Here is a 26,259-nt window from a genome sequence, read left to right as displayed (position 1 = left end):
TGCAATATTAATTTTCATATACCACCATACTGGAAAATGGCCGTAAAGAGCGCTGCAGCCAAGAACCCTTCAGTTGCATTGACTAACTGCACACCCGTCTCACCTATGGTTGGATCTTTGTTGGACAACATTTGATAATGAGTTTACATTTACAACTTTTCAATGCCGAACGGCATGCTGGGTAATGTTATAGCGGACAGCATAACAGTCTGAACAGCTCGGAGAGGCTCCGTCACTACGACACCTTCAAGAACAGAGAAGAGAAGTGGAGGATGAAGAAAGAGAAACCGGAGATGCTCGAGAAGAACTCGTGTCCTAGAGAGGAGCTCTGTTTCTGGTTTGAAATCATTCTAAGTAGCCACTGTTGTTTCCAGCGGAGCTAACATTAGCCACGTCCGTCACCTCAATACAGAACGTGTTGGACCCGAGGCCGTCAGTAGCGCCAGTGAAACGGCGAAGTCAAAGGTCAGACATCGATCGAAGAGACGTTTGCACGAGACGCTGCACATGACGGGAAGAGGAAGTGGTGGAGCAACAGCATGAACGAGAATCCACCTCTGAAGGACACGGTCCTGCTACAGACAGGAAGTCACACCCGTGATTGAACCACGGGACTAGAGGTCCCACTAGAGGTCCCCTTATGTCTTGATGGGGCGACAATACTTCAGCCAAACTGCCATCCAGACATTATACCAACAACGCCCACTTTCTACAGTTCATAGTGCTTATACAACCATCTTTAGATATTTGCTCTTATTGTGATTTCTTCATATATTGTATCATATTGTGTAAACCCTATAGTAATTAACGCCTTCAGTTTTAACTAACTGTGGCTCAGTGGAGAGCAGGGTCGTCCTTCAATCCAATGTAAAGTCCACCGTCCACCTTCCTCTAGGTTAGACCAGGACCTGTCCAGGGTGGACCCTCTGGCTAGATGTGTGTTGGGATCGGCTCCAGTCTCCCATGACTCTGAACAGGATGAGTTCAGGGAAATTGGCTAGAGAAATACTTCTTGGTCTTTGGAAGATTTGGGGTTGCTCCAACTCTAACAACTTATGGGTGGAGCAATGGTGGTGCAACATCTCAACAAAGGACACTGTCCTCACAGTGGAGTTGCCTGGTTTGTACATTGTTGTTACTTTGAGCAGAACCAGGAGATTCATAAATGTGGTGACGACACGCGCTAACAAACCAGATGCTATGTAGATATAGACACTGCTGGAGTTGTTGGGCAATAATGGACAAATCTACTGGTGTAAACCGTAGTGCCTGATGATAAATAAAAACCCCGTTTGGAAATACATGGAGGGACATAGACTCTCCAGAGACAGACATGTTGAAAGACGACAGCAGACGAGGTATTTCACAGGTGGCTGCGATCATCTTGAGAGCTGGCTGGACAAACAGGCAGAAGCTGAAGCAGACAGTGAGGCTTCATTCTTCTGCTGCACGGTTTCTGTCTAGTCACCTATGAATTGAATCATATGTTACCAGGGTGATAAAAGTCTGCTCACATGTCAGCCATTCATAGGGACGGCAGCGTGAACGTATAACATGTAGGAGAGCTGCATGTTATACGTTCATGATAACCTGTCACCTGACAGCATTACAACATACACGCACTGCTGGAAGCACCACAACGTACTCTTTCTAACGTCCATCAAGAAAACTTCAGATCTCGTCTCATAATCATCATAATCAACAGACGTTGTGTTGATTACTATCTGCTCATTCATGGCAGCATGACATTAATTAGCTATCGGCTAATACAATAAGTAATAAAAACAGTGGTATAAATAGTTTTAATCTTAATATTCAGACTTTTGACTATGGAGGATGGAATCTGCCAAAACAAATTTACAAAAAAAGGAAATAAATGTAGGCATTAATGAACTGATACATTGTGACTTACATTGATATTTTAGTTTTTCTTTGTCTATTTACCTTTGTATTAATTCCTGTATTTCTGATGTAGCATTTCAAAATTAAAGCCCTTCAAAATCTCATGCATGAGCTAATTTGCAATTTGTGTAATTTTAGATTAGATTTTAGAGGAAATGGTGCATAGTTACAAAATCATTTCCCCTCAGGTTAACAGCAGACCACCTCAAGGTGTCACTCAGACAGAACCAGGACATTCTGATGTAGCATTTCAAAATCAAAGCCCTTCAAAATCGCATGCATGAGCTAACTTCAAATCACATTCATGAGACAATTTGTGAGTCGAAGTTTGCTCATGCATGCGATGCATGAGATTTTGAAGGGCTTTCATTTTGAAATGCTACATCAGAATGTCCTGGTTCTGCTATCAACCTGAAGTGAATTTTGTAACTATGCACCATTTCCTCTTAATAATCGTCACTCTGAACATATGAGACACACTGGTTTTAAACTGTCCGTGGGAAGAATTAACCTATAAGAGTCTGTTCATTGTTGGTTAAGGACTCTGGTCTCTCTGGTCTCTCTGACCACTTTTCTCTTTTTGGAGAACGTCATGTGAAACAACTTCTCTGACTCACGTAATTATTCACCTCCTCTTCGTTCTCTTTCCTCTCTCAGCCTCGTGTGCCTACATCTCACTCGAGTCAGGAAACGTGTCAGAATACACATATTTGATTGACTGAGCTGCATCACATGATGTGATTTACAACACATGTAATTGGTCGGTTTGTTTCCTGGACCACTGACCGAGTGCCGTAAAGGCTAGAAAAGCTGCGCCGGTTAAAATATAGGCGCTCCGTCAAAATGTAATAATTCTCAATTATCCATCGGTTTTAGGTCCAGGGTCCGGATACAACGGCGTCTGGGTCCGGATCCAGACCGCGGTCCGCCTATTAGTGACCCCTGCTATACATCATTGAAAGTGTTCTGTCAAAACATAACAATACAGGATAGTAAGCTGGACAGGCTGGAAATGAAAGACGATAAATAAAGAAATCAATCAGAGCCAGTTGGGGGTAACAGAGTGAGGAGGAAGGTACCTACTCATCCTACTCATCCTCTGTTTACCAGATGTGAGAAGCTGAACTACAGGATGTCTCTGAATACAAACAATGTACACAGGGATTATCCTGTAGGCGGTCGACTTGCTCAATTCTTATTCTTACTACAGCTTCTCTTTAGTTTTATGACAAGGGAGTATTCACACTGCCTTCATGTGGTGTGTAGTTTTCATATTTTGCTGAACTGGACAGTTTTCCACTCTTGTGGTCAATAATAAAGTTGTGTTCTGTTTTATGTTGTGGGGAAAATGCTTCCTACGGTTTTAAACAGCGTGACTGTGCCAGTCTGAAAGCAACATAGGGAAAGGTCTGAAATATGTCTGTCTCACTGTTACTGTCCGGTGGTTACTGTCTCTGTCTCTTAATACTTATTTATATCGCCATTACGGTTGGTAATCAGATACAGTATCATCAAAGCAGTAGACAGAACTGGCCATATTCAACTACATTTAAAGAATGTTGGCCTCTGTCAGCTGGTCCCAATCCGAGTGTCTGGCTGGTTGAGTATACTCTCCCTAAACAAACCACAGTGTCTCGCTAATCCTGGGCTTCTGCCTTACGTTACAGCCATCAATTTAAGACCTCCGGGCCTCCTAATTCACTGTGCTGTGGGACGCTGTCAAACACCCCACCGCACACATGGTTTCCAGTATTACACTGTACATTTGTGTGTGTTCAGCAGCGTCTGTCAGACATGGCAACACGTGTGGCTGTCAGTGGTGTGCGTGTCTCCCTGGTCCTGTGTAAGCGAACGTCAAACACTTCCACACACATGGTTTTCAGTAGTGTATGAGGGGATTGTGCTGCTGCTACTGTGCGTGGCTGCTGTCGTCCTGAAGGAGTGCGTGTAGCTGTGGGTGTCAGGGCGTCTGATGCTTGATGCCTGTAGGAATATCAAACATTCAAACTGATCTATAAAGGAACACTCTAGGGAGTTTTGTCCTATGAGAGCAGTTGTATAATGTGGCTCTGGAGAATCATGGTCAAATCTGACAATGGTGCAGAGTGCAAAGGGTGATGCAATAAGTGATTAATGAGGCAGGTTGCTCTATGTACATGAATGGACATGATCGTGATCATTTCTACGCTATTGACATATCGTACGTTATATGGACATGACCATACTCTAATAATAATCAGCATTAGAAGAAGAATACCCTTGATTTCCGAAGGAACTCTCTGCCACATAAGAAGTTTATAGCCGCACACCTGAGTTTAGCTAAGGACTCGAAGGACCACGTCGACTATTAAAAGTCCATCTCACAGTAAGGGCTTACTTGGTGTCTGGGCAGGTCATTGTGTGTTTATTACCTTCTTTGTGTTTTGCTTAAGTTATTGTGTGTATTACACACCATTATACTGTGTATTTCATACTGCTGCAACCGTGTTGTGTTAGATCAGTCACTGCAAGTGAAGTTGGTATTTTTTATTTTATCCGTTCAAAGATCAGAACTTAGACGAATCTAAGTTGGTCAGTCGTGTTGCTGTGTGACAGAGTAACACTTTTTGTATTTGACTGAGGATCTGTTTCCTTTCTTTTTCTTTTTCCTCCTCTTTGACAAACCCACATACACACACACACACACACACACACACACACACACACACACACTCTCTCTCACCACAGATTTTGTTGGTTTTAAATAGCGTGCTCATAAATGTATTGTTTTGTTGTTAGTTAGTTTTATTTATTAGTTGACTTGATCAATGTTATTAGAACTTAATAAACTCTGTTATACTTTAGAGAGCAGCTGTCTGTGATTACTTTGTGCATGTGTATTGTGATAACAGCTGATATGTGGTTTGTGCTCGTAATTCAAACCTTCACTTTCACTCTGAATGTGTAATAGTACTTTGACTGTTGACATTGTGAGTGAATATTAATTATGAGACTTAATTTATAGTTTGTTATTGGTCCCTGCTCTCAGGGTGGTGCCCCGTTATTATTAATAATTGTTAATAATCTTACTGACATTAATAATTCTATTGATGTCAATAATTTGGTTTATATATGCTGATAACTCAAACACGCTCCTTTTCATTCACAACAGTGGGTGGAGTCCTGCTGCTCCATTGACCCGACCACACTGAGCCTGACCTGCTAATTAGTTCAATCAGGAGACAAGTCAGATGAAGAAAAGATAAATGTTTATTAATAACAGATGATATGTGGTGATAAAGTCTTCAGAGTCTTTGTCTTGGACTCCACAGGGAGATTTGTAATGGAGGGGCGTCTAAGCAGCCGAAGATAAACCCCCCCATGGAGTCCAGACGCTGGTGGTGGTGGTGGTGGTGCTGATGAGCAGCAAGATGATAGGCTAACCATGTCATTATGTCGTTGTGTTATTGGATAGAAGAGACCAGCTGATCTAAACAGCTGATATGATTGACAGCCCCAAACAATGACAGCAAGGAAGTAATGAGTGAGCATGTGTGAGAAGTGAATGACAGATGTTTGAGAAATAAACTACGGCTTATTCAGAGTATTCACTTCCTGTCTGAACTTATGCTGGAGCTTCATTTAGTTATCGCAGCAACCTACTTCTTTATAACCTTGGCTGCCACAGCCAAACCAGTTATTACACAACTGAAATAGGTAGAGCCATAGCCTAGCTCTGCTGGGGTCAAAAGACAAGCAGTAGACACCCTGCACACCACAATCCCCGGTTCCTCAAGGAGCACAGAGGAACATGTAGCTGTATCATGCACAGAGGGGAGGTCAGTTGCAAGACTACCGACAGACATCACTAGGCCTGCATTGTTCCAGCGAGCACAGACCCTAAAATAAAAGAGCCCAACATGTCCGAGAGATAGAACCTGCATCATGAATGGATCAACCATGCTGCCACCTTCTATGTCCTCGAAACTAATTTAGTTCATACTGTATCTGAGCTGAGGTCAGTGCAAGCTGCAAAGGTCAAGGGACCCCTGTGAATATGGTCGTGCCAGTCACTCCCTCGCCTACATTTCGAGTGTTATTTGGCCTTCTTTACGACAAGCTAGCATGGTTGGTACCAATGGATAGATCTACACAAATATACTAAATCAGCTATTCGTTCTTCTTTTTTGTAGATGTCATTTCTCCTACACACTTCAACCCATACTTCAGGCGGCTGACGTTTGATGTGTCTTCCATGGAAAAGAACGCCTCCAACCTGGTGAAGGCTGAACTTCGGATCTTCCGTCTTCAAAACCATGGGGCCCGAGTGTCCGAGCAGCGCATCGAACTCTACCAGGTACACACACGTTAGGTACACACACGTTAGGTACACACACACTAGGTACACACACGCTAGGTACACACACGTTAGGTACACACACGCTAGGTACACACACGTTAGGTACACACACGCTGGGTACACACACGTTAGGTACACACGCTAGGTACACACACGCTAGGTACACACACGTTACTGCTTTTAATAATCATCACGATCTCTGAACACATGAGACATACTGGTTTTAAACTGAACATGCTACCAGACATACTGGTTTTGAACTGCCTTTATGACAGTTATATATTATGTTCATTATTTAGAATATTTTTTTTTCTTTAATTTAGCTCTCCATGAATTGATCGCTGGAGCAAACGTGTTTGTGACATGCTACGTGAAGACTGTTGTTGCTCTTTACATTTTAAGGGTCTGACAGTTGGCTATGCTTGTCCAGGTTTATGACAATAGAAACACTTCCTTTCCTCTTTCTTTGAACTTGGTAACGTATGCTGACTAGCCTGCAAAGTTGAGTTATAACAAGGTTTCTCTGCAGAGGTGGATGGAAAAGCAGTCTCGTGATTTAACACATATTCATCAGCAAATACAGCGGCAGAACAGAGTGAACTTACTTTTTTGCTCAGTCAGATACACCTCAATGCGATCAGGCAAACATTTCTTAAATTCCTCCAACAATATTAACCCCCCAGATAATCAAAATCATTTGCCCTACATGTGGTGCTCCACTTATCAAACAGTGTTCCCTTTTCCCCGGTGAACTCAATACCAGTCTGATTTGGGGCTTTTATGAGATTCCTAAATTTTTGGCGGAAAGGTCAGGGACTAATTCATATGTGCGCAAAATTGTGGCTTTAACACAGTCGATTTTAGGCTGTCCTCCAAAGAAAGCGCAGAGTCAGCTTCTTGGGCCTAACCATGAATTTACACTGCAGCAAAAGTGGCCAGACTTCAGACGACCACGGCAGAGCAGAGACGATGTGTTCCAGAGACGATGCGTTCAAATCAGGCGGCAACCTCCAGTTCTGCCGAGTACAGCCAAGGCAGAAGTGTGTTAAAAGTTGCATTCTCTCTAGTGTCCACCAGGGGGCGACTCCTCTGGTTGTATAGAAGTCTAGTCTAAAATGACTCTACTTCTCTCTTGATTTATTCCCTCAGTAAACATTGTAAACATGAGTTTATGGTCTCAATCTCTAGTTTACAGTCTTCTTCAATACAGCATGATGTTCATTTAGTACATTATTATATATAATTATTATTCCATTTAGAGTCAAATAGAGTTTTGTGATTGACAGTTCGCTACCAAAGCCGTAGACAGTGTCTCTACGTCACTCCTTCGCAGTCCAAATATGGTCACTTCTGTCCACTGGTTGGAAGTGAAAAAGCCGTAAACCAAGATGGAGAAGGCCAAAGCGCTGAAATCAAGGTTTCAAAACAACAGTCCACAAACCAATGGCTAACGTCACGACAACTACGTCCACTTCTTATATACAGTCGGATACAACTCCCGGCATGCTGAAAGTTGTGAAGAGCATCACCTACCAAAAGGAAAAGCCCTGGCCCTAGTGTTTGACAGGCAGTAGATCCTAGAAAGGGCTGTGCCACTATGAGCACCAGAGATGAACACATACATAGAAAAAGAATACACCCGTTCACAAGGGTTCGGGGGTCATTGTTCAGTGATCGGTCTGCAGCAGCATGTTCCCACGCTACAGGAGATGACAGCTGGGCTAAACACAGCTCCAAACACAGAGATGTTCACCTTTAAATGTGTGAGGGAGGAAGGGACAGGCTGGTACAAAGAGGGAGAACCGGTAACATGAACATTCATCACATTCCCTTCTTCACATCTATACATAGCAACACCTGCTAGAACCGTTTGAAACATTTCTGCCTCTGTGGTGTTTGTAGGCTGCTGTAATAAATACCCTGTAGATGATTCTATACATTGTACATTCAAATGACTCCTGGGACTCAATGGTGAACTGCACATCATTTTCTTCCTTCTGAGCTTCCATCTCATATAATCCAGGATGAGGTAAAAGTGATCAAGTAAAACGAACTCTCCTTCGTCCACCAATCAATCATGAAACAAAATCCGCCTTCTTTCATCTGAAAAACATGTGATGCTGTCATGGAAAGAAGTTCAGACCGGGTCAGTTGATGATAAACTACTGCTCGCCGACTTTATTCTTATTCTATCCTTAATACCTGTTGGTGTCCTGATGATCTTTGAAGAACTCACTGGAATCAGACAGAGTTCGATGCCATAGACTTTATTCTTCAAGCAAAGAACACAACCCGAGTCATTCTTTGGAAAGTGACTGATCTATTCTGTTCTTACATAGTCTTATATAGTGTGGCTGACATCGCTTTTGTCCTCCTTTTTCCTTAGAAATCCCAGGTGTGTCTCTTTACTGTCATGTGGGTGTGAGTTATGTTCGTATGGTTTCTAATGTGTGTATTACATGTACCAATGTGTCATAGTCAGCTTTATCTTTCTAGTGGGAGTTGAAAGCCTTTTCCTGAAGCCACCTAGCATAACGTGACTCTTTTGTATCACAGCTGTCCTTCGCTTGTCTTCATGACAGCCTTACCATACACCTGCTACGCCTCCTCAGGAGTGTTTTCTACAAGAGACTTTGTGTTGGGTTACATTTTTTGGTTTAACAGTGTGATGTTGATTTTCTTAGTTCTGTTTAAATATGCTCAAACAAAAAAGAAAAAAGCATGCAAATAAAAATGAAAATCTAAGACGTACAATGGTGCAGAAGCACAAAGGTCTTTAAAGGACAATGAGGGTTACAAAGTGACAGTCACCCAAAGGGGTCAAACAGTACAATAATCGAGAGCTCTGATTTTCTATTCTCTATAGTGTGTGTCTGAGCTTCAGTGTCTTCTCTGTCAGGTTTCCCACACCAGTCTTAACAGGAGATCTCAATGAAAGCAGCAGGGATTGTGTTTTACACATTAGGCAGCAATGGGCCAACATAAACACATGGTTCTGAAGGACAGAATAACAGAGGTCTGTCCAGCATCTGGTTACACTCTCGCTGCTCCTCCCAGACCAGAACCAGAGAGAAAAGAGCTAGCTGCTCGACCTCAACCCACTGCCCTCCAAAGCTACTGTGGCTGCTTGTGTGTCTACTATGTTGATGTATTGTGTATTATGTTATGACTGCTGTGCATGCATTTGCTAAACCATAGACTGTTATCCATACTTCACTCAGCAGCCGATATGTGGGTGTGAAACACTACAGTAGCATTAAGTGAGTTAAAAGAGAGCCTTCCATCATTGATATCTGCTTCCATTCGGGCTGTGGTATCTCCATTTGGTTAGATATGCGCATCTACTGCTGCCTGTATCCAAAACTGAGGATTGTACTACGAATCAGGATGAGGGTTAGCGAGGTTACTTCAGGGTTAACTCTGGGTTTTTAAGTCCTACGACGAAGTTTCACTTCTTGCCGGGATAGATCACCATGGTTATTTACGCTGAACACCTTGTCCTGCTGTCTGGATTATGCTGGGCATGTGACACACATCAACGAACACATCCTCAGTGCTTCATGGCTACAGGACCACTAATACTGCGTTCACACAAATCACGTAATTCACGCCGCGTTACTCGCCGGGGACCATTTGTGTTCATTCTCGTGGCCTGGAACCGTTCAACTGTCTGCCATCAACCATGGAAAAGATAACCTCTATTTCTGCTTAGAACGTGTTGTGGAAGTCCCAGATATCCTGGGAAACTAAACGCCGTCTTGTCTGGGTTCATAACATCGTCCGGAGGAGCTCCGTGGATTTTATTGAGCTGTATTCACTGTGTCTGTTTACTACAGCTGTATGAACCCCAAATAAACCGATTTTATGTGATTAAACTGCAATAAACGGACAAAAAGGGATGCCGAAATAACTACGTAATGATGCCAATTTGTAAAAAGTCCGGTAGTCTCCGGTGAGAGACGGCCGGTGCACGTTGTAACGCCGTCGCTTTTGTAGTCCTCTCCTTTTCATACAACTTGTGTGTTGTTCTTGTGATGAATACACGATTTGTATGAAAGTGATTTTTTTGTATGAAAGTTATTTTTTTGCATGAAAGAGATGTTTTTGTATGAAAGTGATTTTTCCCAATGCCGAGCTTCTGAACCAAATACGAGACTGAGACTATGGTGTTATTATGGAAGATGTGTTTGAGATGTGTGACACCTTTACTAGTCCATGATGAAACATTTAGTGTTTTTCTGTTCATTAAGAAGTCGGGATTGTTCCAGATGGGACTGTGTTTAGTAGGTGAGATTGTTCTGTTATTTGGTAGAATTTCCTCCAGGCTGTCAGAGTTGTAGCTATTGTCGGCTTTTTGAATCATGGATAGCGTGTGTATGAATGATAAGTCTGAAATATGGATGTCTTTACACAATAATTGTTCTGTCTGTCCAGGAGTTGTCAGATTGATTGAGATTTGTCCATTTGTGAATGTATTGGAGTTGATGAGCAATGAAGTAATGGAGAAAGTTTGGTGCTTCCAGACCTCGGGTTTTTGATTTTTGTAAAGTGGTTATTAGTGGTTACTAGTATAATTGAAGGTTGTCCTCTACTGTTTTGAGAAATGGGTTAAAGTTTAGATGGACTAACTCGGACAGCCTGGGGTAAATGTTGATCCTAAATGGGTGGTGTTTGGACTGCCACATCCAAGCTGTTAGGACTGAGTGGGAGAATGGTGGAGTTAGACCAGTTGATCGTGAAGATTAGAGATGGTGTTTATTAGGCTGATGGTTTCAGGTAATGAAGACGAGGGATTTTGTAGGTATAGTAGAATGTCATCTGCATAAAGGCTAATCTTGTGGTGCATATTTTTTGTTTCTATTCCTGTGATATTTATTTTTTGATGGATGGCTGTTGAATATGGCAAATAAAGATGGAGAGAGTGGGCAACCTTGCCTAGTGCCACTGTGTAAAGTGAAGCGTTGTGATATTAATCTCTTGGTGGTGATCGTGGCCGTTGGTGATGTGTACAAAAACCTCACCCAGTGGATAAATGATTCACCATGTAGAAAAAAAATTCCCAGTTTACCTTATCAAATGCCTTTTCTGCATCTAATGAGACTATGGCTGTTGGTGAATTTGTATGAGATGTGTATTGGATTATGTTAAATAGTCTGCGTAGGTTATTAAGTGAGTGTTTTCCTTTAATAAAGCCAGTTTGGTCTGAGTGGATGATAGCTTGAGTTACAGTTTTGATTCGTGATGCTAGGGCTTTGCTAATGATTTTAGTGTCAGTGTTGATGAGAGATAGGGGACGATATGATGGCGGTGTGGGGTCTTTATTGGGTTTTAATAAAAGAGAGATTGCAGCAGTGTTCATGTTAATTGGAGGTTTGGATTTTTGTTTAATTTCAGCAGTTGATCTGTAGAAGAGTGGGGCTAAAATATTCCAAAAGTGTTTATAGAACTAAGCAGGGAAGACATCAGGTCCTGGTGATTTATTGTTCGGCATGAGTTTGTCAAAATCACAATCATTTTGACATTGTGTTGTGGGATTATTTGCGTTGATGTTCTCTAGTTCTGTAATCTTTTCTTCTAAGTAGGTTCCTGTTCGTTGTCTTTCTTTTTCTTGTATGTGGAATATGATATTTTTTCTCTCAATACCGCTTTACCTGTTTCCCAAAGTAGTGATGGTGATATTGGTCACTCATCCTAACATCTACTAAATCAATTGTTGCAAAAAACATTCACACCGTGTCTCCTACCAACAGTCCCTATATGTGTCCTTTAACCATGACGACAAACCGAAACAAAGTAGTTAAGTTGCCTAACCCTAATCAACCCTAACCACAGAAAACACTCATTTTGAAAGGCAATTACAGATGATCCATTTTTAGTCAAAGTCGGAGGACTTGTTGGAAAGGACTGTGGTGCATAGAACTGACTGTGTGGCAGCATGCTCAACTGTCCAAAAGAATCAAGATTTATTTTTAATAATTTTTAATGAATTGTCTAAAATTCTTCACTACTTTGACATTTCATACATCTGTTTTGTACACAGATTTTAGGACACAAAGACCTGACATCGCCAACACAGCGATACATAGACAGCAAGGTGGTACGAACACAAACGGAGGGAGAGTGGCTGTCCTTTGACGTGACAGAGGCAGTGAATGAATGGCTAAACCACAGAGGTGAGTGCATAGTCCTCCCATCACTGCAGCACGTTTCTCAGAATTTATTGCACATGTTACATTGTTGCATCCCCTTGTTGTGACTTTTGTTTCTCCACAGACAGAAACAGTGGATTCAAGATCAGCCTGCATTGTCCGTGCTGCACGTTTGTACCATCAAATAACTACATTATTCCCAACAAGAGTGAGGAGCTGGAGGCACGGTTTGCAGGTTATTTGATTCAGAAAATTGTTAAGGCGGTGTGGTGTTTTTCTTTGTTGTATTAATGTCAACAAATCCCCTAAAGAGAGCAATACCAACAATGTCTCTGAATACTGTTTATTTTACTTAGGTAGGTCATATAGAGTCATCAGTATTATATTTTGTCTGTTTCATAACCAGTTAAATGGTCTTCATGGTAAGTGGTTTCTTCTGACCACTATGTGTGAATTTGTTTTCCTATTTTTTGCATTTCTAATACAAACAATCAAGCAAAGGTCACTAGCACCAACGTCAGGAACACCACTGGAGGAAGAGGGTTTGATAATATTAATAAAGCTGGACTTGGAGGGTATGTTCAGGTTGGGGTGAGTTAATGCGAAGTTAGTTAATCAACATTCATTTATTTTTCCAAGGTCTGTACACACCAATTATTTTTACTTATTACATTAGTTTTTGTGGCCCAGATCAATTTACAAGGAAATAAATTCAGAACATTAAGGAATTTAGACTGAAGTCAGCTCAAGTGCAGAGAAAGATGATTTTACATGTATTGCCTTATCGCCACATTTACCAGCTCTATCAGCTCTGAACATTTCAAAACCACTAAAAGAGACAGTTTGATTATCAATTTCTTTCTTCAGCCAAGTCTCTGTTAAACAGCATAACATCCGGATGCGTTTGAGATAATATGATACTTAAGTGACCAAATTTGATATGACTTAATAAACTCCAAATATTCAGATGTAGGAAACCAAAGCCACTTCTAGCTTTAAAAAACTGTGGATAATTTAATTTAGCTTCTAAAGTGATGCATTGGTCCTTGTTGCGGAGGTGAGGAGGTTAGCAGTTGCTGATCTGAGGGAGTGTAGGAGTGTGCTATTGAAGGAGTGTGGAAAGGTAGGAGGGGGCCATGTTTTTGAGACTGGCTTAGTAGGTGGAGTGGGCAGTGCAGAGGGCATTCTTGTAGATATGAAGATGTTCTTTGTTAGTGTCAATGTGTACGGAGAGGTTTGATTTCTTGTAGTCATTCCAGTTGCCTTCCTTTAAATTTCAGTTGGCGAAGTTCAGTGTATATCAGGGGAGGGATTGAGTGAATGACACAGTGCGTATTTTTATAGGAGCTGGCTGATCCAGACTGGAAGGTTGTATGTTGTTGTATTTCTCCACTAGGTTAGAGGTGGTGGGATTGCAGCCATTATCTCAGAGAAAGAAGCAGTTAGAGCAGTAGGAGAGATGAATTTGGGATTTTGTGTGCTGTTTAGGTGCTGGGGTGAGAGTATGAAAATCCAGGATTATGGATAGATGATCAGTGATAGATCGCTAATAGAGGATGTGTCTATGATTGTGGGTGGAGAATGTAACATACTGGGTAAGGTTGAAGCAATTGAGAAGGTCCAGAAATTTGATGGCTGCATTGAAGGTGAGGTTGTCAATGTGAATGTTGAAATCACCTAGGTGATTAGAGCTGGGTAAGTTGTTCAGATAGTTCAGAAAAGGGCAGTAGATGATGGCAGTGACCATAGGTTTGGGACCAGCAAATTGGGACTACAATCTAAATTTCGTTGTGCAACCGTGTCGTACGATGACAAATAGAAACCTTGTAACCTTGTAACATGATGACGTTTAGTAGTCTCATTTAGCCACTTGTTAGCAACCGCCTTTTTAGAGACTCTTAAAAGCTTCTAGATTTACCAGAGAGGTATTTACTGATGTATTTTATATTGTAGAACAAAACATTAAAATCTCTTCAGCTTGTGTTAACCACAAACCTTATTTCAAACATCTAACCAAAAACACATTCAAAAAACACATTGATGTCCAGACAAAGGAACCGCAAGTGTAAAAAGGATGAATCATTTCTGGGTTTCAAGATATTTAGTATCAACATTTTTGGATCAAACTGCTTTTCCCTTCCAAATGCGATGGTGGGGCGATAAGCCTGCCATAATTCGTGGGTGTGGTGTGGGGGAGGGGGTTGCAGGCATAATTTGACATATTGACTTTGTACTTGCATACAGTAAAATGCAGCTTATTGATACATTTTATGTTTGCAGGTATTGATGACAGCTTCATCCATAACGTTGACCTGAAGGTGTTTAAGAAGCGGCGGCACAGCACTCGGGCTCCACACCTTCTCCTCATGCTGCTGCCGTCATACCGGCTGGAGTCCCAGTCCCAATCCCAGTACCAGCACACAAGCCATCGATCCAGGAGAGCGCTGGACGCCGCCTACTGCTCCAGGTACTTATCTGGAATTCACACTCGCACATCAGGAGAGATTCTCTCCTCTTTGAGTTCTCCATGTTGATCTAAAGTCTGCTTCAGGTATCACACATCTTGCTGAAATCTAAGTATTCTTAGCTGTCAGTAGATGTTTTTATTTTGTGATAAGCAGCCAAATATTTCCATGTCACATAATTTGCATATATGGACAATCTATTGACAGCAAAGTCCAGCGACAGTAATTATGAGCTTGACTTCATGGCAACAGTTTGAAATGTATGGATAGTACTATTTGTATTGAATCTATGTCAATTGTCTTAACAGAACAAAGTGACACAGTCTGTGTCTATGGGCATAAGGCTCTCAATGGACAGCCATAGTAAGGAGGTTCCTCTGTGCTTCAGCAGCACTTTAAGGCAGAGTGAGGCAGGCTTCATTCAGTGTGGCTTTGTAGCACAAGGCAGTAAAACTGCCTGTGCCAAAGCACATTGTATATAATCCATCAGGCTTAATAATAATAATAATAATAATCATATCCCGAAAGTTTGGCGCGCTTCTCCTCACACAGCGTTGCCAACACCTGTGCAAAAAATACACCAAAACGTGCGGCCTGATCGGGAATGGTGTGCAATGACTTTTCTCAGAGATTCGCCCAGCGGTTTTCCCGAAAATCCCAAAAAACTGAGCAAAATTTACCAATTGACTTGAATGGGGTTTCGTCTTGAAGAGAGCTAAAAAAACACGTAACTTTGGACCCATATTGACCAGCCATACTTTAACGTAGAAAAATTATTAAAAGTTTAAAACGTAGACAAAACGATGGACGTTATTGTGCCAAATGGACATTTTGCTAGCTAGCACAGTTTTCATGAAGTCACCGATTAAGTTTCAGGAAAATTTTGGGTCCGTTTCGGATTTTATAATGGGTGTGTATTGTGCAGCTCGTTAAGTGCTAGAGTGAGGGCATAACTGTCAGAGTGGAGCAGAGCAGGGAAATATTCTGTGATTTTTCCAAACAAATTGCTCCCATTCCCACAATTTTTACTCTTTATACAGAGTATTACAGAGTATTTCCAAGCCAAAAAGCTTGGAAATGTGCTGGTCGCATCCAAGTGTACATGAACTCCAACCGACTGCTCCATTAGACTCCATGTTAAATCAGACCACTAATTTGTCAAAGAAAGCAGACGGTACCAGTTTTGTAACTTGCGCTGGAGCTTTTAACACTACAGACACAATTTTCGCAGGATCTGTTTTTCAAGTCATCCTTCCTCTCCAGTATTAATATTGGAGCAATAGGAACTACGGTTATGTTTTTTTTTAGGTTTTGTTTGACAGGTGTTTCCCAGTTTTTTCTCCTTGAAATGGCTGCAAGGACAAGGATTAACGCTCAAGCAATCTTGTTAATTGGAACCAGCTGTCAGTTATCAGGATAATTGCACGTACCCGTCCTACTTCAAAAGGGGGAAGCGTCGATCACCGAAACCATGATTTTCTAACAGTAGAATGGCAAATAAAGTCAAAGAAAGAGCCTCTTTTTTCTCTGCTGACGAGCAGGAGATGATCATGAACTCATATGAGGAATTCAAGACCATAATCATGGCAACATCTAACACCGCCACCGCTGTGAGGGCTAGACAAGAAGCATGGGAAAATATCGCAGACAAGTTAAATGCGTAACTGTTGGGAAAATGTATAGGCTAATTTAAAGTGCCTCATCACCCCAATTAATCAGATTATATTTCTTTAAATGTGCCTGCTGGCAGTAGGCTTAATGGAATGCATCATCGAACGAGATCTGGCTAACGAAAATAATTATCTCTGCCCTTATGTATCATGTGCTATATATGTATATATATATACATGTATGTGTAGATTACCATATAGAAGTTGGAGTTTGAATATGTGTGTGTGAATCTGTGTATGGGCGGATCAGTATGTATGTATGTATTATTCATAATCAGAAATTCAATCAATTGAAGCAGTGAAAAGAAAGTGTGTGTGATTCTCTCTATTCTTATCATGAGTCCACCTTAATCATGTTCTACAATGATGACATGCTATAGTGTACTAATAACACTGACATATGATTATGAGTGCTTTCAACCCAGACATTGCGACGTCTTTGGGCAGCAGAAGCCACATTGTCAAAATTTCTTGTGAACGTCCATCACAATCTAGGTGGCAGCACGTTATCTTCAGCTTTGACCTCGAGCTCTACTACCTGACCTGAACTCGGCTCCTTTGAATTTTTGCTCTTTGCTTCTCTGACTTTGCCAATCGACTATCCCCATGCAAGTATACGTGTAGAAGAGAAATGCGGTGCACTGATCTTCAGTAATGGATGGAATAATGGAAAAATGTCTTTGATGCCAAAGACCATATTTAAACAGACAGTGGTCATTATGTGGGGTTCTCCATCCATTTTAGCGGTGTCAGCGTGATCTTTCTCAGCAGTTAACCTTAGTACAGGCTTGTTATTACAGAAATGAATGATGACCATATCAGCAAAAATAAGACCGGACTATAAATGAAAAAATGCATTAAAACTAGAATAAGGGGCCGTGTCCACCAAAGCATTTCTTCCTGAGGCCAGTGTTCTAAATTTGTATTTCTAAAATGTGGCGGGACAAATATCTCAAAGACCAACAAATGTAGGCTGCAAGTGCTGGACAACAACAGAGGAGAAATGAACACTGATAGGAATTAATAAGATGTCCTCTCTCCCTACGAGCTTCAGCCTTTCCTTCATCCAAAGCAATGGGCTACTCTACCTTGGGCCAACACTTTACTAACCCGACCCAATCAATGCGCCTCCAAAGCTGTCGGTTCCTACTGCACTACGATTCACCTCTCCCCTTCATCTTTTTGTAGGAACGTTCAGGACAACTGCTGCTTACGGTCACTCTACATCGATTTTAAGAAGGACCTGGGCTGGAGGTGGATCCACGAGCCAAAGGGCTACGAGGCCAATTTCTGTGCCGGAGCCTGTCCCTATCTGTGGAGCGCAGACACCCAGCATTCCAAGGTACTGTATGAGGGACAGGCTCATATTGTCTTAAAGTCCTAATTCCTTCATTGAATGGCTGTAATACTTGTGTTTTAGGTGTTAGGCCTGTACAACACCATCAACCCTGAAGCATCGGCATCACCCTGCTGCGTCTCCCAGGACTTGGAGCCCCTCACCATCCTCTACTACATCGGCAAGACCCCCAAAATAGAGCAGCTCTCCAACATGAAGGTCAAGTCTTGCAAGTGCAGCTAGACTCCCTTACAAGCCAGCACAAACACAATCTCCCTCTCTTCCTCCTTCACACACACACACACACACACACACACACTGATAGTGGATTTGCGCATACATACAGTCAAACCGCAACTGTACTTTGTCTTACATGCACTGGTATACTCACAGCAGTGTGTGTACAGAGCGATTACATGCATACACAACATACAGAGACAGTGTGGTCATACCAGGAACTTGACTTTGATACCAATGCTGAGTTCCATAAGTGCAGCGTTCGGTTGGTTGACAGGTTCACACTGCCTCATTGGTGTGCAGAGATTTGCATGATGTGGTTGGTGTGTAATGTCTGAGCTATCCAATGTCAACATGCAGCTTTTTATACCCTTTAACCCTTCTTCTCCTGGAGTGCCTGCCCAGTCTTGATGACATTACATTGTTCTTATGTGGCCATGCAAAGCAAACTCAAGGCCGCAAAACGTCCACACACAATAATGTGCTGATGAAAACATGAAATCATGCAGTAGAGGGTTTGAAATGTGCATCACTGCTCTCTCTAAGGGAAGTGCTTTCATGTTCGGCTCCTGGCAATAGTTAATAAACCAGATTAGATGGAATGGGATCTTGTTCATGAGAAAGTGGTTGATGCCCAGCAGCAACCGTGTGATGAATCCAGTGAAGTGCCTTAACACGCTGTACCACTATTGGACACTAGGTAATGGTTTGAGAATCTGACTGTATTGAAATTTATCCTAAAAGGATATATCCATAACAGCATCGTCAAAAATATGGTTACGGTCATTAAGAAACAGTTCTGTCATTATAACGTGTATTTGCTTAGTACTTATTAAATTGAATGTTATAATCTTTAAGATTTCAGTGCCAGCTGCTTTGGGGACACCCCTGGTTATTGTTTGAGCTACCTGTCTATCTACATACATACATGCAGACATTAATACATACATACATACATACATACATACATACATACATACATACAGTGACACAGATATGACTCTTGTACAACCCTTTTTGGATTGTGAAATCACACCATTATCACACGAGACACAAGAGTAAGGCAAACACTGGAAGTATAAGTGATAATTGTCTATATATGAAATAAGTCCTGACAATAACACGGCCCCACCCCCGACACCTACCCACCACTTCACTGCCCCCCCAACCTCACCACAGTGAAACCACGTCCTCTTTTCTGTTTGTCTTTGTTGGGTTTCATTTGAATCTATTACAATTGTTAATACAGATGTTTGAAATGATCAAATGATGAATAAATAAGCCACCACAACACTTGGGAGCTCCCTAAAGGATAATTCCAGTTTATTATAACAATGATTCTTGTTTCGTAGTTGACCATCATCTCCATTCAATATTACAAAGCAGTAAAACCTGAATTAAAGAAAACAGATCATTTAGAATCAAAATGATGTCAAGTCAATTATTTAATTATTAAAGACAATTAATAATAATATGCAGTTTAGATGTGGTGACACGCTGTAGTTCAGTCACAAACACCAGGCAGACTTTACTGTGAGGTGAGCTACACAACCTGGGTCTGTGGCCCCAACTGAAAGGGCCCCAAACAGCTGTAATAAAGCATAATACATGATGGAGTTTAGACATGTTACTACTCTAACTCACTGTACCTGAAGCAACTTACAAAAGACCCCCAAAGAAGTTAACACACATGCAACCCACTGAGTACTTGTGCTTCAGAGGAACACATCGTAGTACTAATAATAATAATAATAATACATTGTATTTATAGAGCGCTCCTCAGAGTACTCAAAGACACTTTACATGTAGTACTACATTACTACAGTACAGTACTACATTACCCAGACAGTAGAGTGAGAAGTGACAGCTCCACCTTGAACACGTTGTGCTGATGAAGCCTCTCTTTCACTCCTCACTTGAAGTCTACATCTGAATGCAGGACTTTACTGTGCAGTATTAGTCGTTGTACCATTACTTGTCAGTAGTTGTACTTGTCATGAGTAGCCTTCTTCTACCACCACCAACATTCCCTGTTAGAGAACGGCTGACAAGTGAAGCCTCCAACTCACTAACTCCGCCCCTAAAACACACACCGGGTAGCTGTGACTCTCAGTCACACACATGGTGAAGCTCACTGAGTGGAGGTCATCTCAAACAGAACCACTGCAGCTACAGAGTAGAGCGTGATTGAATCAGTGGAGGTGTTCTGATTAGTGTCACAAGTCAGTATATCGTCTTATTGACGAGGACAGTCGCACCCAAATCACAGCCTGCTCACATTCACGCTCTGGTTTGATGCTGTCAGCTCCTGTTCACTCCAGGAAGTGAAGAAGAGCTCATGAAGCTCAGCTGCTGCACAGAGTCGTTGTGTTCTTGTTTGTTCAAAGTTTATCCATATTGAACGTGTCCCGTGTCCAAATTGCCCTAAATTCGACGACCCACCAAGCTATGTGAAGGACAGACAGACAGACAGACAGACAGACAGACAGACAGTCCTTGCTTTATAGTTGTATAGCTTTAAGTCCAAAATCACAAATTTGCCTCAAGGGTCTTTACAGTCCGCGCAGCAAAAGACAAAGATGTCTGTCGTTGATAGAGATAAAGACAGCGTTAGAGGAGAGCGTGGGTGGATATAATGGATAAGAAACCACCAGCAGTTACAATGCCATGCTAGTTAGACGTCTTTCTCTGGAGCGGTGGTGTTTCTACTTTCACAGATAAATCATTGTTTATCATGAAGTGTTGTAATAGCGAGGTTTCTAGCAGCAGATGGTCGTCTCTGTTTGGATACAGTCTGGTGAAAGAATCCCTCTGGAGATGACAGCGGCTACAGGAAGTGACATCATTAGTTTATTTTGATGACAGGTACTATTACATTGTTTGAAGTCTACACAGCTCAGCTTTGACCTGCTGTGCTGTAGTAGTGCACACAGTCTTCCTGTGCATTGAGGGAACATTAGTGATGTTCCGCTGTCTGACCTCCAGCTTTGAATAATTGGATAAAGTGTTGGTTTGTTTCTGGATTCAAAAAGAAAAGATCAAGTCTGAATGAATTAGAACACGTTCACAGCAAGCGCCCTGATCACCAGTGTGTCTGACGCACAGTGTTCTGTAACCTCTGCCAGGCTAGTCAACAAGACTTCGGTTTGACACGGGACCAGAACACCTGTCTCCTGGGTAAGTCCGGTGTTCGTTTGACCCGTCCGTTACTCAGTACAACACTTTGCTCTTAGCTGCTGTGAATTCTGAAGGAATATTTAAATGTTCCCCACATTCACACTTTTGAGTATGTTGACAGATAGAACAGACGTTCATGCTCACATTCAAACTTCAGCGATTAAGCTGACCTGCATGTCTCTTGACTGTGGGAGGACACATGGGGACAACGCGTGACCAAAGGAAACATTTTAGACCCAAATTGTAATAAAGCAGAACTATCCCTTTAATCTTATTAACACACAGATTCTTGCTGTCCAATCTAGACTAATTTACATTAAATCCATAAACAGACGTGTCCTTCATGTCCCTTTGTCTGTCTGTTTACTTGTGAACAATTAGAGGCTCCACACAGAAGAGTCACATGTCACACTCAGCACAGACACACATCACTTCAGACTGTTGCTCAGTGAGGATGGAGCTGTTTGTTTGGAGATTATAGAAGGTATTAATGAAGAGTATGACTCATAGACCCAAATGATTACAAAATGTGTCCACCCATCAGCAGCCACCACCGTAGTAGTGTCATCAATGTGTCATCAATGTGTCATCAATGTGTCATCAATGTGTCATCTTCCTACCAACATAAAACTGTTATCTCACACCTGTCTGTCATTCATTATTCTTCAATAAAAACAAACTGCACTGTTTTAATTGTACTATTTTAAAGTACGTAGTTTTGTTGTTAGTCAGAACTCCCCCCGTTATCCAATGAGGAGTGCCGATGGAGGTCAGCTGACCCCGGCCCCTTCGGCCGTTTAGTGCCAGTGGACTTGTTGAGTAGCAGCAAGAACGAGAGCTAAGCATCAACTTTGTCACAATAGAGCTGTTATTTTTTATGTGTATTTGTTGTGTTGATGATGATGATGTTGTTATTGTGACCCACTATGCTAACATTGTTGTTGTGGTGGTAAATAAATTATTTAAGTTTCAAGGGAATTCAGTGTTATGTGTTCTTTCTGCTGCAGCGTGTCCTCCTGTCCTCTGAGGACTTCAATCCAACCTACACCTGCTGAGACCAAGAAGACGCTCGTGTTTAGCTCATAACACGATATTTGATCGAAGGATGATACTCATTTGAGAGACTAAACAAGAAGGATCTGCAGCACTTGATACAAGAGGGAATGCCTGTGCTAATGCAAACTGTCCAGTGGGTGATGGTTAACGTTAAACTGTGGAATTGATAACCAGGTCACATGCGTGCCGGACTGCGAGGGGGGGATCCGTACGGGTCCTGGATCAACAGTGGTCTATTACACCACGAGTGAACAATCATCAGCATAAACAAAAGACATACATAAGTTCTGCTGTGTCCTCATCAGAACGGACTTGCATGTTTCTGGCTTGAGACTGAAGTAAAGCTAGTATGAGTCTGCACCTCAAGATGTAAATCCAATGTCAACCTTTAGTGCAAAAGCAGGAAGTAGGTGGAAGGCTAGGGTGTGGAGATACAGGAGATACATTTTAAATTCCCAAATGACTTTAGTTTTTAATTACCAGGAACAAGAACACTTTCCTTACCTAACCACATGTGTCAGATGCGTTGTACAAAGGAAGCTAAATTGCCCTCATTAATCCACGATGCTGACAGTATGAAAGAGGCCTGGGTGGAGTGAAGATAAATGGAGTGAGAGCAGCATTAGCAGAGTGTGGGAGGTTTGTGTCAGCTCTGGAATGAGGCTCTGTAAAAGGGATTAGGTCTGCATGGTGGACCAGTGATAAATAAAGGCTGCGAGGAGAGCCTGGCACTGGCTCCAAGTCGTAACCTGGACCTCCACCAATTATATATCAGATGGAAACTATTGCACTGTGTCATCATCTGGGTCATTGGTGATCATGTTGAGCAGAGCAGAGCTGCACAATCACACACACACAACTGCTGATCTGGGTTAGACCTCAGCCTTTTATCAGTCAGTCAACACGAGCAGATGTTTGAAGAACTTGGGTGTATGGTTCAGTTATTTCTGCTTCTATTAATGAAGGGTTCCGTTCACGAATGGCAGAACGTATACAACTAGAACATTTTGCAACAAATTTTGACAGTGTGACGTTATAGTGACATATATACGCCAATATTACCAGTAGTAAGAAGTATCATTTAGTTTAATTTGAGAGATATCGCTTCTCTCATTTCCCCATTTGAGATTCATACATGAATTCTCTTATTTCTGTATTTTGAGATATCGCTCCCATCATTTCTGTATTTGTGATGGACAGTCGGGAACATGAGAGGAGCTATCGCTTCATGGGTGACACACACGCAGAAGCTGTGTTAACATGGTGATTGGGGCACCAGGGTGAAGACTAGTCCAATGCTCAAAATACTACTATCATCAGAGAGAAAAGACTATTTGTGTTTGTGGTGTTAGAAATGTGGTCAGAGTTAACATTGAGTCCAATGGAGCAGTTGGTTGGAGTTCCTGTAACTTTCAGGCTACCTGAGCCAGATGTGTAAGTCGGTTGGATTCCAAAGACACATGTCTGCGACCAGCACAAACCTCTGCAAGACCAAAATGGTGCATGAAGAGTAAAACTTGTTTTCAAGCTCCTCTCCACTCTAGTGGTGACCTCACCACTCTAGGTCTGAACATTCTTTACAATACACACCCATTATAAAATATGAAACGGTCCCAAAAGTTTCATGAAACATAAACTGTGATTACATGAAAACTGTGTTAGCTATCAAAATACTGATTCGGCCCAAAAAATCAACAGACATAGTGTGGTTTAAATATCTCAGCTGGATGACATTCATGGTATATGGTCAGTTGCTCCAACGCGTTAGCCTGTGACGCTCCATGAGGCGGTAGTTACAATGAGAGTAAAGGAGGCATTCAGGTCACGTAGTAAAAAGAGCAATCAGGTCTGCACAGGGAGGAGGCCGGTGTGGATGGATGAGTCCGAAAACAAAGTCACTTTAACCCAAACCATGATCTTTTCCTGTGAAAAAGGAAGTTTATCTTGAAAAGACAGTGTATGCATGTGACGAGTTGATGAATTGACACAATGCAAAATTGACGCTAGCTGACGGGGTAGCTAGAGCGCATAGATTCCGCTGACCTGAGGTCAGTATTTGATGAGGTGTGTGAACCTGTTTGTATTGCACACGGTTGTTCACTTGAAAAGTGGAAGAAATAGTTGTGTAACAACTGAAAACCGAGCTAGAGAGAGTCTCACCTCCACGCCGGCTCATCGTGGCATGAGGGGGCTGTGAAAGTCACATTGTCGCTTTGGGAAGCTGCTGCATATATGAAAAAAGTTGCATAAAGCCTTTTGTGTCTCCAGAAGAAGTCCAAAAATGTTACAGGTGGATCTAGACATTCATCACATAAGGCACACACACACTACGGTGTGAAAGCCATTTCACTAATTCAACTTCATTTAGTTACAGTGTAACTAAATGAAGTCAGTGCCAGTCATTTATCAGTGACGTGTGGAAGTAACCGGATGGATTTGATTTGTGTTGATCAATAATTTGTCCTAATCTGCTTTTTCTGAGCAGTTTGTTGACCAGCTGTTTCACAGAAGTGTAGGGTTGTTGTAATATGTCTGGCAGTGGGTAAAGATGCCCTCCTTGAATGTGTTATTGCACCCACCTATACCTCCCAAAAAAACAAATTCCTTGTGAATCTCAGCTGGGCTGAAAAACATTGAAATTGAGCAAAGGAAAAAGTTGCATTCTGGAGCGTTGGTAAGAGGACTGGAACTGATCATGGAGCTTAACCGGTTGTCTTTGGCTTGAATCTTGAATCAAATCAGATTCCTGAGGCTGGTGGAACATTTCTTCAGTATCTGTCTTGCACATATAACCACCGCAGGATGGACCGAGAGGGGGGTAAAGTCCTGCTGAACGCTGCACACACCCTGCGAGGGGCTCCGTCCTCAGCTGTGCAGCCAGCAGTGCAATCTGCAGCAGAGGACGGCGCAGACTTTCAGGGTGAAAGGGTGTGCTGTCTCTGGGGAGAAAAACGATTTGGAGATTTTGGTTACTCAGCTGCAGCTGGCGGCACAGAATAACACAAAATCAGAGAGAGGTACTCAAACTGTGACATCAGCAGCCAGCAATGCACTGGCTCCCATCAGCAGAGAGGCTAGGCTACTGACAGAAAGGACATTCTGCAGTCTAACCGCATAGAGTGTGTGTGTGTGTGTGTGTGTGTGTGTGTGTGTTTGTGTGTTTGGATGCTCGCAGCCAAAGCATTCCATTGACAGCAATTTAACCGAACTTGATACCATCTCAGTCTGGTTCACTGTGCCTGCCCGCCTCGCTTCTGACTCCCCTCGGCCTGCGTCTCATGTGGTGGCAGTAATAGCCCAGAAGACAGAGTGTTGTATTGCGTCTGTAATTACACAGGAAGGCCAGCTCTCTTTGAGCTCTGGATTAGCGACTCTCTTTGTGTTTCACTCAGAAAGGGGGGCACAAAGGCAGCCAGAAGTATCACTCACAAGCTCAGCACAAAGTGAGTTTTTTTCCCTCTCTTTCTTTCCTTTCTGCTGCCTTCCTCTACGCTTTGACAGGCGTCTTGGAGATATCACGATAGAAAAAGAGACAGGAAGGCAGCCCTGGAGCCAGGACATTCAATCCCTCCAGCACCAGTCTGCCTGCCTGTCTGTCTGATCTTTAAGTCCAGTTCACTTTATTATAGTGAGCCTTAAACACAACACACTTGGAGATAAAATGCCCTGGAAGATTCAAAGAAAAGAGAAGAAAACATGAAAATAAGAAACTACTTTAACATGTGTATGTACTAAAACAAATGTATCACATGGCCAGCAGCATCCAGTAGATGTGGAGTAGACCCTCGCTATGAACCACTTGTTACCATGCATTGGCAGATACTGTAGCCATGGAATATATTTCGAATTGAAAGGGAACTCCATCCATTTATATCATTGTTGGACTCAAGAGGGACAGTTACCAACCAGAGATGTCTTCTTCTTAATA

General features: G+C 42.1%; 1 protein-coding gene across 1 annotated transcript in view; it reads left to right on the top strand.

Annotated features, from left to right (window-relative positions):
• The window catches only part of tgfb2 (transforming growth factor, beta 2), a 45,479-nt gene extending 23,226 nt beyond the window's left edge, over window positions 1-22,253 (top strand). Inside the window, exons 2-7 of the mRNA XM_068735716.1 lie at window positions 6,075-6,238; window positions 12,282-12,414; window positions 12,515-12,625; window positions 14,671-14,857; window positions 17,714-17,867; window positions 17,946-22,253. Of these exons, the coding sequence (XP_068591817.1) occupies window positions 6,075-6,238; window positions 12,282-12,414; window positions 12,515-12,625; window positions 14,671-14,857; window positions 17,714-17,867; window positions 17,946-18,104 (908 nt within the window). The 3' untranslated portion in view covers window positions 18,105-22,253. The remainder of the gene's footprint in view (window positions 1-6,074; window positions 6,239-12,281; window positions 12,415-12,514; window positions 12,626-14,670; window positions 14,858-17,713; window positions 17,868-17,945) is intronic.
• Window positions 22,254-26,259: the final 4,006 nt, after the last annotated feature.

The sequence above is a fragment of the Cebidichthys violaceus genome, unplaced genomic scaffold (assembly GCF_023349555.1).
Source record: "Cebidichthys violaceus isolate CVI_PGR_0920_01 unplaced genomic scaffold, fCebVio1.0.p SCAF_7, whole genome shotgun sequence".
In the NCBI taxonomy this organism is placed as follows: Eukaryota; Metazoa; Chordata; class Actinopteri; order Perciformes; family Stichaeidae; genus Cebidichthys; species Cebidichthys violaceus.
This window is presented reverse-complemented; position numbering and strand designations above follow the sequence as displayed.